General features: G+C 45.4%; 1 protein-coding gene across 1 annotated transcript in view; it reads right to left on the bottom strand.

The window, feature by feature from the left end:
* pex16 (peroxisomal biogenesis factor 16) overlaps positions 1–15,999 on the bottom strand; it is a 24,965-nt gene extending 8,966 nt beyond the window's left edge. The window contains exons 1-2 of the mRNA XM_023951281.1: positions 15,774–15,999; positions 15,653–15,688 (exon numbers count right to left, since the gene is read on the bottom strand). Of these exons, the coding sequence (XP_023807049.1) occupies positions 15,653–15,688; positions 15,774–15,972 (235 nt within the window). The 5' untranslated portion in view covers positions 15,973–15,999. The remainder of the gene's footprint in view (positions 1–15,652; positions 15,689–15,773) is intronic.
* Between the last annotated feature and the right edge of the window lie 9 nt (positions 16,000–16,008).

The raw sequence follows: 16,008 nt of genomic DNA, 5'->3' as shown, positions 1-16,008 counted from the left end.
TCCATCATCCTTCATCCATTCATCCATCATCCTTCATCCATTCATCCATCATCATTCATCCATCCATCATCATTCATCCATCCATCCATCATCCATCATCCATTCATCCATCATCCATCCATCCATCATCCTTCATCCATTCATCCATCATCCTTCATCCCTCCATCATCCATCCATCATCCATCCATCATCCTTCATCCATCATCCATCCTTCCATCATCCATCCATCATCCATCCATCATCCTTCCATGCATCCAGCCATCTATCATCCAGCCATCCATCATCCATAATCCATCCATCATCCATCCATCCATCATCCTTCATCCATGCATCCATCCATGCATCCATCCTCCATCCATCATCCATCCATGCATCCAGCCATGTATCATCCATCCATGCATCCATCCATCCTTCATCCATCCATCCATCCATCATCCTTCATCCATCCATCATCCATCCATCAATCATCCATCCATCCATCATCCATCCATCATCATCCATCATCCATCCATGCATCCATGCATCCATCATCCATCCATCCATCCATCATCCTTCATCCATCCATCATCCATCCATCATCCTTCATCCATCCATCCATCATCCATCCATCCATCATCCATCCATCATCCATCCATCATCCATCTATCATCCATCCATCCACCATCATCCATCCATCCATCATCCATCCCTCCATCATCCATCTGTCATCCATCCATCCATCATCCATCCATCATCCATCCCTCCATCATACATCCATCCATCATACATCAATCATCATCAATCCATCCATCATCCATCCATCCATCATCCATCCATCATCCATCCATCCATCATCCATCCATCATCCATCCACCCATCCATCCATCATCCTTCATCCATTCATCCATCATCCTTCATCCATTCATCCATCATCATTCATCCATCCATCATCCTTCATCCATCTATCATCCATCCATCCATCATCCTTCATCCATCCATCATCCATCCATCATCCATCCATCCATCATCCATCCATCATCCATCCACCCATCCATCCATCATCCTTCATCCATTCATCCATCATCCTTCATCCATTCATCCATCATCATTCATCCATCCATCATCCTTCATCCATCTATCATCCATGCATCCATCCATCCATCATCCATCCATCCATCCATCATCCTTCATCCATCTATCATCCATCCATCCATCATCCTTCATCCATCCATCATCCATCCATGCATCCATCCATCATCCATCCATCATCCATCTATCATCCATCCACCCACCATCATCCATCCATCCATCATCCATCCCTCCATCATCCATCTGTCATCCATCCATCCATCATCCATCCATCATCCATCCCTCCATCATACATCCATCCATCATACATCAATCATCATCAATCCATCCATCATCCATCCATCATCCATCCATCATCGATCCACCCATCCATCCATCATCCATTCATCCATCATCCATCCATCCATCATCCTTCATCCATCCATCATCCATCCCTCCATCATCCATCCATCATCCATCCATCATCCTTCATCCATCCATCCATCCATCATCCATCCATCATCCTTCCATGCATCCAGCCATCTATCATCCAGCCATCCATCATCCATAATCCATCCATCATCCATCCATCCATCATCCTTCATCCATGCATCCATCCTCCATCCATCATCCATCCATGCATCCAGCCATGTATCATCCATCCATGCATCCATCCATCCTTCATCCATCCATCCATCCATCATCCTTCATCCATCCATCATCCATCCATCAATCATCCATCCATCCATCATCCATCCATCATCATCCATCCATGCATCCATGCATCCATCCATCCATCATCCATCCATCCATCCATCATCCTTCATCCATCTATCATCCATCCATCCATCATCCTTCATCCATCCATCATCCATCCATGCATCCATCCATCATCCATCTATCATCCATCCATCCACCATCCCTCCATCATCCATCCATCCATCATCCATCCCTCCATCATCCATCTGTCATCCATCCATCCATCATCCATCCATCATCCATCCCTCCATCATACATCCATCCATCATACATCAATCATCATCAATCCATCATCATCCATCCATCATCCATCCCTCCATCATCCATCATCGATCCCTCCATCATCCATCTATCATCCATCCATCATCCATCCATCCATCCATCCTCCTTCATCCATCCATCCTTCATCCATCCATCCATCATCCAACATTCATCCTTCACCCATCCCTCCATCATCCAACTTTCATCCTTCACCCATCCATCCATCATCCAACTTTCATCCATCCATCCATCATCCATCCATCCATCATCCAGCCATCTATCATCCAGCCATCTATCAACCAGCCATCCATCATCCATAATCCATCCATCCATCATCCTTCATCCATCCATCCATGCATCCATCATCCATCCATGCATCCAGCCATGTATCATCCATCCATGCATCCATGCATCCATCCATCCATCATCCTTCATCCATCCATCATCCATCCATCCATCATCCATCCATCATCCATCCATCATCCATCCATCATCCATCCACCATCTATCGATCATCCATCCCTCCATCATCCATCTGTCATCCATCCATCCATCATCCATCCCTCCATCCATCCATCATACATCCATCCATCATCCATCCATCATCATTCATCCATCCATCCATCATCCATAATCCATCCAGCCATGTATCATCCATCCATCCATCATCCTTTATCCATCCATCATCCATCCATCCATCATCCTTCATCCATCCATCATCCATCCATCATCCATCCATCATCCATTTATCATCCATCCATCCATCATCCATCCATCATCCATCCATCCACCATCTATCCATCATCCATCCCTCCATCATCCATCTGTCATCCATCCATCCATCATCCATCCCTGCATCATCCATCCATCCATCATACATCCATCCATCATCCATCCATCATCATCCATCCATCGTCCATCCCTCCGTCATCCATCATCGATCCCTCCATCATCCATCCTCCATCCATCCATCATCCATCCATCCATCTTCCTTCATCCATCCATCATCCATCCATCATCCATCCATCCATCCATCATCCATCTATCATCCATCATCCATCCATCCATCTATCATCCATCCATCATCCTTCATCCATCCCTCCATCATCCAACTTTCATCCTTTTACCATCCATCCATCATCCAACTTTCATCCTTCATCCATCCATCCATCATCCATCCCTCCATCATCCATCCATCCATCCATCCATCCATCATCCAGCCATCCATCATCCATAATCCATCCATCCATCCATCCATCATCCTTCATCCATCCATCCATGCATCCATCCATGCATCCATCCTCCATCCATCATCCATCCATGCATCATCCATCCATGCATCCATCCATCCTTCATCCATCCATCCATCATCCTTCATCCATCCATCATCCATCATCCTTCATCCATGCATCCATCCATCATCCATCCCTCCATCATCCATCTATCATCCATCCATCCACCATCTATCCATCATCCATCCCTCCATCATCCATCTGTCATCCATCCATCATCATCCATCCATCATCCATCCATCCATCCATCATCCATCCATCATCATCCATCCATCATCCATCTCTCCATCATCCATCATCGATCCCTCCATCATCCATCCATCCATCATCCATCCATCCACCTTCATCCATCCATCATCCATCCATCATCCATCCATCCATCCATCCATCATCCATCTATCATCCATCATCCATCCATCCATCATCCATCCATCATCCTTCATCCATCCCTCCATCATCCAACTTTCATCCATGCATCCATCCATCCATCCATCATCCAACTTTCATCCTTCATCCATCCATCTATCATCCATCCATCATTCATCCATGCATCCATCCATCCTCCATCATCCATCCATCCATCATCCTTTATCCATCCATCATCCATCCATCCATCATCCTTTATCCATCCATCATCCATCCATCCATCATCCTTCATCCATCCATCATCCATCCATCATCCATTTATCATCCATCCATCCATCATCCATCCATCATCCATCCATCCACCATCCAACCATCCATCCATGTATCCATCCATCAATCCATCCAACCATCCATCCATCCATCCAACCATCCATCCATCATCCTTCATCCATGCATCCATCCATGCATCCATCCTCCATCCATCATCCATCCATGCATCCAGCCATGTATCATCCATCCATGCATCCATCCATCCTTCATCCATCCATCCATCCATCATCCATCCATCAATCATCCATCTATCATCCATCCATCCACCATCCATCCATCATCCATCCATCATCATCCATCATCCATCCATGCATCCATGCATCCATCCATCATCCTTCATCCATCTATCATCCATCCATCCATCATCCTTCATCCATCCATCATCCATCCATCATCCATCCATCATCCATCTATCATCCATCCACCATCCATCCATCATCCATCCATTCATCATCCATCCCTCCATCATCCATCATCCATCTGTCATCCATCCATCCATCATCCATCCATCATCCATCCCTCCATCATACATCCATCCATCATACATCAATCATCATCAATCCATCATCATCCATCCATCATCCATCCCTCCATCATCCATCATCAATCCCTCCATCCATCTATCATCCATCCATCATCCATCCATCCATCCATCCTCCTTCATCCATCCATCATCCATCCATCCATCCATCCATCATCCAACTTTCATCCTTCACCCATCCCTCCATCATCCAACTTTCATCCTTCACCCATCCATCCATCATCCAACTTTCATCCATCCATCATCCATCCATCCATCCATCCATCATCCATCCATGCATCCAGCCATCTATCATCCAGCCATCCATCATCCATAATCCATCCATCCATCATCCTTCATCCATCCATCCATGCATCCATCATCAATCCATGCATCCAGCCATGTATCATCCATCCATCCATCCATCATCCTTCATCCATCCATCATCCATCATCCTTCATCCATCCATGCATCCATCCATCATCCATCCATCATCCATCCATCATCCATCCACCCATCCATCCATCATCCTTCATCCATTCATCCATCATCCTTCATCCATTCATCCATCATCATTCATCCATCCATCATCATTCATCCATCCATCCATCATCCATCATCCATTCATCCATCATCCATCCATCCATCATCCTTCATCCATTCATCCATCATCCTTCATCCCTCCATCATCCATCCATCATCCATCCATCATCCTTCATCCATCATCCATCCTTCCATCATCCATCCATCATCCATCCATCATCCTTCCATGCATCCAGCCATCTATCATCCAGCCATCCATCATCCATAATCCATCCATCATCCATCCATCCATCATCCTTCATCCATGCATCCATCCATGCATCCATCCTCCATCCATCATCCATCCATGCATCCAGCCATGTATCATCCATCCATGCATCCATCCATCCTTCATCCATCCATCCATCCATCATCCTTCATCCATCCATCATCCATCCATCAATCATCCATCCATCCATCATCCATCCATCATCATCCATCATCCATCCATCATCCTTCATCCATCCATCCATCATCCATCCATCCATCATCCATCCATGCATCCATCCATCATCCATCCATCCACCATCATCCATCCATCCATCATCCATCCCTCCATCATCCATCTGTCATCCATCCATCCATCCATCATCCATCCATCTTCCATCCATCATCCATCCCTCCATCATACATCCATCCATCATACATCAATCATCATCAATCCATCCATCATCCATCCATCCATCATCCATCCATCATCCATCCATCCATCATCCATCCATCATCCATCCACCCATCCATCCATCATCCTTCATCCATTCATCCATCATCCTTCCATCCATCATCATTCATCCATCCATCATCCTTCATCCATCTATCATCCATCCATCCATCATCCTTCATCCATCCATCATCCATCCATCATCCATCCATCCATCATCCATCCATCATCCATCCACCCATCCATCCATCATCCTTCATCCATTCATCCATTCATCCATCATCCTTCATCCATTCATCCATCATCATTCATCCATCCATCATCCTTCATCCATCTATCATCCATGCATCCATCCATCCATCATCCATCCATCCATCCATCATCCTTCATCCATCTATCATCCATCCATCCATCATCCTTCATCCATCCATCATCCATCCATGCATCCATCCATCATCCATCCATCATCCATCTATCATCCATCCATCCACCATCATCCATCCATCCATCATCCATCCCTCCATCATCCATCTGTCATCCATCCATCCATCATCCATCCATCATCCATCCCTCCATCATACATCCATCATCGATCCACCCATCCATCCATCATCCATCTATCATCCATCCATCCACCATCATCCATCCATCCATCATCCATCCCTCCATCATCCATCTGTCATCCATCCATCCATCATCCATCATCCATCCCTCCATCATACATCCATCATCGATCCACCCATCCATCCATCATACATCAATCATCATCAATCCATCCATCATCCATCCATCATCCATCCATCCATCATCCATCCATCATCGATCCACCCATCCATCCATCATCCATCATCCATTCATCCATCATCCATCCATCCATCATCCTTCATCCATTCATCCATCATCCTTCATCCATCCATCATCCATCCCTCCATCATCCATCCATCATCCATCCATCATCCTTCATCCATCCATCCATCCATCATCCATCCCTCCATCATCCATCCATCATCCATCCATCATCCTTCCATGCATCCAGCCATCTATCATCCAGCCATCCATCATCCATAATCCATCCATCATCCATCCATCCATCATCCTTCATCCATGCATCCATCCTCCATCCATCATCCATCCATGCATCCAGCCATGTATCATCCATCCATGCATCCATCCATCCTTCATCCATCCATCCATCCATCATCCTTCATCCATCCATCATCCATCCATCAATCATCCATCCATCCATCATCCATCCATCATCATCCATCCATGCATCCATGCATCCATCCATCCATCATCCATCCATCCATCCATCATCCTTCATCCATCTATCATCCATCCATCCATCATCCTTCATCCATCCATCATCCATCCATGCATCCATCCATCATCCATCTATCATCCATCCATCCACCATCCCTCCATCATCCATCCATCCATCATCCATCCCTCCATCATCCATCTGTCATCCATCCATCCATCATCCATCCATCATCCATCCCTCCATCATACATCCATCCATCATACATCAATCATCATCAATCCATCATCATCCATCCATCATCCATCCCTCCATCATCCATCATCGATCCCTCCATCATCCATCTATCATCCATCCATCATCCATCCATCCATCCATCCATCCTCCTTCATCCATCCATCCTTCATCCATCCATCCATCATCCAACATTCATCCTTCACCCATCCCTCCATCATCCAACTTTCATCCTTCACCCATCCATCCATCATCCAACTTTCATCCATCCATCCATCATCCATCCATCCATCATCCATCCATGCATCCAGCCATCTATCATCCAGCCATCTATCATCCAGCCATCTATCAACCAGCCATCCATCATCCATAATCCATCTATCCATCATCCTTCATCCATCCATCCATGCATCCATCATCCATCCATGCATCCAGCCATGTATCATCCATCCATGCATCCATGCATCCATCCATCCATCATCCTTCATCCATCCATCATCCATCCATCCATCATCCATCCATCATCCATCCATCATCCATCCATCATCCATCCACCATCTATCCATCATCCATCCCTCCATCATCCATCTGTCATCCATCCATCCATCATCCATCCCTCCATCCATCCATCATACATCCATCCATCATCCATCCATCATCATTCATCCATCCATCCATCATCCATAATCCATCCAGCCATGTATCATCCATCCATCCATCCATCATCCTTTATCCATCCATCATCCATCCATCCATCATCCTTCATCCATCCATCATCCATCCATCATCCATTTATCATCCATCCATCCATCATCCATCCATCATCCATCCATCCACCATCTATCCATCATCCATCCCTCCATCATCCATCCTCCATCCATCCATCATCCATCCATCCATCCTCCTTCATCCATCCATCATCCATCCATCATCCATCCATCCATCCATCATCCATCTATCATCCATCATCCATCCATCCATCTATCATCCATCCATCATCCTTCATCCATCCCTCCATCATCCAACTTTCATCCTTCTACCATCCATCCATCATCCAACTTTCATCCTTCATCCATCCATCCATCATCCATCCCTCCATCATCCAGCCATCCATCATCCATAATCCATCCATCATCCATCCATCCATCCATCATCCTTCATCCATCCATCCATGCATCCATCCATGCATCCATCCTCCATCCATCATCCATCCATGCATCATCCATCCATGCATCCATCCATCCTTCATCCATCCATCCATCATCCTTCATCCATCCATCATCCATCATCCTTCATCCATGCATCCATCCATCATCCATCCCTCCATCATCCATCTATCATCCATCCATCCATCATCCATCCACCATCTATCCATCATCCATCCCTCCATCATCCATCTGTCATCCATCCATCATCATCCATCCATCATCCATCCATCCATCATCATCCATCCATCATCCATCTCTCCATCATCCATCATCGATCCCTCCATCATCCATCCATCCACCTTCATCCATCCATCATCCATCCATCATCCATCCATCCATCCATCATCCATCTATCATCCATCATCCATCATCCATCCATCCATCATCCATCCATCATCCTTCATCCATCCCTCCATCATCCAACTTTCATCCATGCATCCATCCATCCATCCATCATCCAACTTTCATCCTTCATCCATCCATCTATCATCCATCCATCATTCATCCATGCATCCATCCATCCTCCATCATCCATCCATCATCCATTTATCATCCATCCATCCATCATCCATCCATCATCCATCCATCCACCATCTATCCATCATCCATCCCTCCATCATCCATCTGTCATCCATCCATCCATCATCCATCCCTGCATCATCCATCCATCCATCATACATCCATCCATCATCCATCCATCATCATCCATCCATCATCATCCATCCATCATCCATCCCTCCATCATCCATCATCGATCCCTCCATCATCCATCCTCCATCCATCCATCATCCATCCATCCATCCTCCTTCATCCATCCATCCATCCATCATCCATCCATCCATCCATCATCCATCATCAATCCATCCATCTATCATCCATCCATCATCCTTCATCCATCCCTCCATCATCCAACTTTCATCCTTCACCCATCCATCCATCATCCAACTTTCATCCTTCATCCATCCATCCATCATCCATCCCTCCATCATCCATCCATTCATCATCCTTCATCCATCCATCCATCCATCCATCATCCATCCATCCATCCATCCATCCATCATCCATCCATGCATCCAGCCATCTATCATCCAGCCATCCATCATCCATAATCCATCCATCATCCATAATCCATCCATCATCCATCCATCCATCATCCTTCATCCATCCATCCATGCATCCATCCATGCATCCATCATCCATCCATGCATCATCCATCCATGCATCCATCCATCCTTCATCCATCCATCCATCATCCTTCATCCATCCATCATCCATCCATCCATCATCCTTCATCCATGCATCCATCCATCATCCATCTATCATCCATCCATCCATCATCCATCCATCATCCATCCATCCACCATCTATCCATCATCCATCCCTCCATCATCCATCTGTCATCCATCCATCATCATCCATCCATCATCCATCCATCCATCATCCATCCATCATCATCCATCCATCATCCATCCCTCCATCATCCATCATCGATCCCTCCATCATCCATCTATCATCCATCCATCCATCATCCATCCATCCATCATCCATCCATCATCCATCCATCATCCATCCATCATCCATTATCCATCCATCCATCCATCATCCTTCATCCATCCCTCCATCATCCAACTTTCATCCATGCATCCATCCATCCATCCATCATCCAACTTTCATCCTTCATCCATCCATCTATCATCCATCCATCATCCATCCATGCATCCATCCATCCTCCATCATCCATCCAACTTTCATCCTTCATCCATCCATCTATCATCCATCCATCATCCATCTATCATCCATCCATCTATCCATCATCCATCTATCATCCATCCATCCATCAATCCATCCATCATCCATCCATCCATCCATGCATCCATCTTCCATCCATCCATCCATCCATCTATCATCCATCCATCCTTCACCCATCCATCATCCAACCTTCATCCTTCATCCATCCACCATCCATCTATCATCCATCCATCTATCATCCATCCATCCATCCATCCATCATCCATCCATCATCCATCCATCCACCATCTATCCATCATCCATCCCTCCATCATCCATCTGTCATCCATCCATCATCATCCATCCATCATCCATCCCTCCATCATCCATCATCGATCCCTCCATCATCCATCTATCATCCATCCATCCATCATCCATCCATCCACCTTCATCCATCCATCCATCATCCATCCATCATCCTTCATCCATCCATCCATCATCCAACTTTCATCATCCATCCATCCATGCATCCATCCATCCTCCATCATCCATCCATCCACCATCCATCTATCATCCATCCATCTATCCATCATCCATCTATCATCCATCCATCATCCATCCCTCCATCATCCAACTTTCATCCTTCACCCATCCCTCCATCATCCAACTTTCATCCTTCACCCATCCATCCATCATCCAACTTTCATCCTTCATCCATCCATCCATCATCCATCCCTCCATCATCCATCCTTCATCCATCCATCCATCATCCATCCATCCATCATCCATCCATCCATCATCCATCCATGCATCCAGCCATCTATCATCCAGCCATCCATCATCCATAATCCATCCATCCATCATCCTTCATCCATCCATCCATCATCCATCCATGCATCCATGCATCCATCCATCCTTCATCCATCCATCCATCCATCATCCTTTATCCATCCATCATCCATCCATCCATCATCCTTCATCCATCCATCATCCATCCATCCATCATCCTTCATCCATGCATCCATCCATCATCCATCCATCATCCATCTATCATCCATCCATCCATCATCCATCCATCATCCATCTATCCACCATCTATCCATCATCCATCCCTCCATCATCCATCCCTGCATCATCCATCCATCCATCATACATCCATCCATCATCCATCCATCATCATCAATCCATCATCATCCATCCATCATCCATCCCTCCATCATCCATCATCGATCCCTCCATCATCCATCCTCCATCCATCCATCATCCATCCATCCATCCATCCATCCATCCTCCTTCATCCATCCATCATCCATCCATCCATCCATCCATCATCCATCATCCATCCATCCATCTATCATCCATCCATCATCTTTCATCCATCCCTCCATCATCCAACTTTCATCCTTCTACCATCCATCCATCATCCAACTTTCATCCTTCATCCATCCATCCATCATCCATCCCTCCATCATCCATCCATCCATCCATCCATCATCCATCCATCCATCCATCCATCATCCAGCCATCCATCATCCATAATCCATCCATCATCCATCCATCCATCCATCATCCTTCATCCATCCATCCATGCATCCATCCATGCATCCATCCTCCATCCATCATCCATCCATGCATCATCCATCCATGCATCCATCCATCCATCATCCTTCATCCATCCATCATCCATCCATCCATCATCCTTCATCCATGCATCCATCCATCATCCATCTATCATCCATCCATCCATCCATCATCCATCCATCATCCATCCATCCACCATCTATCCATCATCCATCCCTCCATCATCCATCTGTCATCCATCCATCATCATCCATCCATCCATCCATCATCCATCCATCATCATCCATCCATCATCCATCTCTCCATCATCCATCTCTCCATCATCCATCATCCATCCATCCATCATCCATCCATCCACCTTCATCCATCCATCATCCATCCATCATCCATCCATCCATCCATCATCCATCATCCATCCATCATCCATCATCCATCCATCATCCTTCATCCATCCCTCCATCATCCAACTTTCATCCATGCATCCATCCATCCATCATCCAACTTTCATCCTTCATCCATCCATCTATCATCCATCCATCATTCATCCATGCATCCATCCATCCTCCATCATCCATCCATCATCCATTTATCATCCATCATCCATCCATCATCCATCCATCCACCATCTATCCATCATCCATCCATCCATCATCCATCTGTCATCCATCCATCCATCATCCATCCCTGCATCATCCATCCATCCATCATACATCCATCCATCATCCATCCATCATCATCAATCCATCATCATCCATCCCTCCATCATCCATCATCGATCCCTCCATCATCCATCCTCCATCCATCCATCATCCATCCATCCATCCTCTTTCATCCATCCATCCATCATCCATCTATCATCTATCATCAATCCATCCATCTATCATCCATCCATCATCCTTCATCCATCCCTCCATCATCCAACTTTCATCCTTCATCCATCCATCCATCATCCATCCCTCCATCATCCATCCATTCATCATCCTTCATCCATCCATCCATCCATCATCCATCCATCCATCCATCATCCATCCATGCATCCAGCCATCTATCATCCAGCCTTCCATCATCCATAATCCATCCATCATCCATCCATCCATCATCCTTCATCCATCCATCCATGCATCCATCCATGCATCCATCCTCCATCCATCCATCCTTCATCCATCCATCCATCATCCTTCATCCATCCATCATCCATCCATCCATCATCCTTCATCCATGCATCCATCCATCATCCATCTATCATCCATCCATCCATCATCCATCCATCATCCATCCATCCACCATCTATCCATCATCCATCCCTCCATCATCCATCTGTCATCCATCCATCATCATCCATCCATCAATCATCCATCCATCCATCATCCATCCATCATCATCCATCCATCATCCATCCCTCCATCATCCATCATCGATCCCTCCATCATCCATCTATCATCCATCCATCCATCATCCATCCATCCACCTTCATCCATCCATCCATCATCCATCCATCATCCATCCATCATCCATCCATCCATCCATCCATCCATCATCCATCTATCATCCATCATCCATTATCCATCCATCCATCCATCATCCTTCATCCATCCCTCCATCATCCAACTTTCATCCATGCATCCATCCATCCATCCATCATCCAACTTTCATCCTTCATCCATCCATCTATCATCCATCCATCATCCATCCATGCATCCATCCATCCTCCATCATCCATCCATCTATCATCCATCCATCTATCATCCATCCATCTATCCATCATCATCCATCCATCCTTCACCCATCCAACCTCCAACCTTCACCCTTCATCCATCCACGATCCATTTATCATCCATCCATCTATCATCCATCCATTCATCAATCCATCCATCCATCCATGCATCCATCCATCTTCCATCCATCCATCCATCCATGCATCCATCCATCTTCCATCCATCCATCAATCCATCTATCATCCATCCATCCTTCACCCATCCATCATCCAACCTTCATCCTTCATCCATCCACCATCCATCTATCATCCATCCATCCATCCATCCACCATCTATCCATCATCCATCCCTCCATCATCCATCTGTCATCCATCGATCATCATCCATCCATCATCCATCCCTCCATCATCCATCATCGATCCCTCCATCATCCATCTATCATCCATCCATCCATCATCCATCCATCCACCTTCATCCATCCATCCATCATCCATCAATCATCCATCCATCATCCTTCATCCATCCCTCCATCATCCAACTTACATCCTTCACCCATCCATCCATCATCCAACTTTCATCCTTCATCCATCCATCCATGCATCCATCCATCCTCCATCATCCATCCATCCACCATCCATCTATCATCCATCCATCTATCATCCATCCATCTAACCATCATCCATATATCATCCATCCATCCATCCATCCATCATCCATCCATCCTTCTCCCATCCAACCTCCAACCTTCATCCTTCATCCATCCATGATCCATCTATCATCCATCCATCCATCAATCCATCCATCATCCATCCATCCATCCATGCATCCATCCATCCATCCTCCATCCATCCATCCATCCATCATCCATCCATCCTTCACCCATCCATCATCCAACCTTCATCCTTCATCCATCCACCATCCATCTATCATCCATCCATCTATCATCCATCCATCCATCCATCATCCATCCATCCATCCATCCATGCATCCATCCATCATCCATCCATCCATCCTCCATCCATCCATCCATCCATCCATGATCCATCCATCCTTCACCCATCCATCATCCAACCTTCTTCCTTCATCCATCCACCATCCATCTATCATCCATCCATCTATCATCCATCCATCCATCCATCATCCATCCATCCATGCATCCATCCATCATCCATCCATCCATCCATCATCCATCCATCCATCCATCATCCATCCATCCATGCATCCATCCATCATCATCCATCCATGCATCCATCCATCATCCATCCATCCATCATCCATCCATGCATCCATCCATCATCCATCCATCCCTGCTGGTGTCATAAAGCTAACATGTTCTGTTCTTTGTGGGATTTTTATTTCAGATCTTCTTCTGTGTTTCTGAACAGAAACATAAACGTTTTCCAGAAGCAGCTTTCAGCTCTGGTTCCCAAACATTCAGGAGGTTCTTTTATCGTACTTTTACTTTTGCCGTTTTTGGAGATTTTATTTATACAACTGAATGTAGTGTACAAACTTAAATAGAATGTATTCTTTACAAACTCTTTCCTAGTGAAGAATAAACGTTCAGCTAAAGCATTTTTCAGAGCTTTGATATTTGTGACACTTTTTCAGCCCTGTAGACACTTCCAGCTGTGTCTGTCATTGTTCTTCCTTCTATTTGGACACTAAAAAATACTGCAGTTTTATCAGTAAATGCTCGTTTATTCAACTTTGTTTCAGATTACAGTTTTAGTTAATTAGCTAAGACATTAGATTAAACTAAATCAAAACAAAAAATAACTACAAGCTATAGTACAATATCAGCTGTTTCACACATTTAAATAATGTATTACAATGACTGTGATCTAATTATAAATAAATAATGCGATTATTTTGCAAATATACTCGCTATTTTTGAATTGCAGCTTTTCTGCAGGGAGACTTTTTCTTTTCTCTGAAACATTTCCTGAATCCACATACAGTTTTTTTTCCTGAGCTTTTAAATGTGAGCAGTTTTCTTCAGACCTTCATCATTGTAATAAAACAGAATTCACTCAAATCCTCAAAATAAAAAAACATTCAACGCGCATGCGCACACGTGCAGACTTTTTTGCACTAAGCAACTCACCTAATTCCGATATTTCATGACAATCAGCAAATCGACCTGCGGATTCGGAATAAAAGTGTCCTTTAGAAGCAGCTCGGTCATTGAAGGGTACCGCGGAAGCTGCTGCTGAGCCGCGGCTCACCTGCGATCAGGTAGGACAGAGTCCGGACGGTGTTCTCCAGCTGCGCCGTGGCCGCGGGGTTCCTCCTCACGTACTCCGTGTAGCGCTCATAAACGCGGCTCACTCTGTCCACGTAGTCCTTCATGCAAGACATTCTCCTGACCGGGCGATCGGAGCAGAGAGGAGCCGCTTCTGTGGCCTCGAGCCCACTTTTTCTCATGTAAACAAACTTCCGCTTGTTGTGGGCCGTCAGTCT

Source organism: Oryzias latipes, chromosome 3 (genome assembly GCF_002234675.1).
Source record: "Oryzias latipes chromosome 3, ASM223467v1".
NCBI lineage: Eukaryota > Metazoa > Chordata > Actinopteri > Beloniformes > Adrianichthyidae > Oryzias > Oryzias latipes.
Note: the sequence above shows the minus strand (reverse complement) of the source record. Positions and strands in the feature narration are given on the sequence as shown.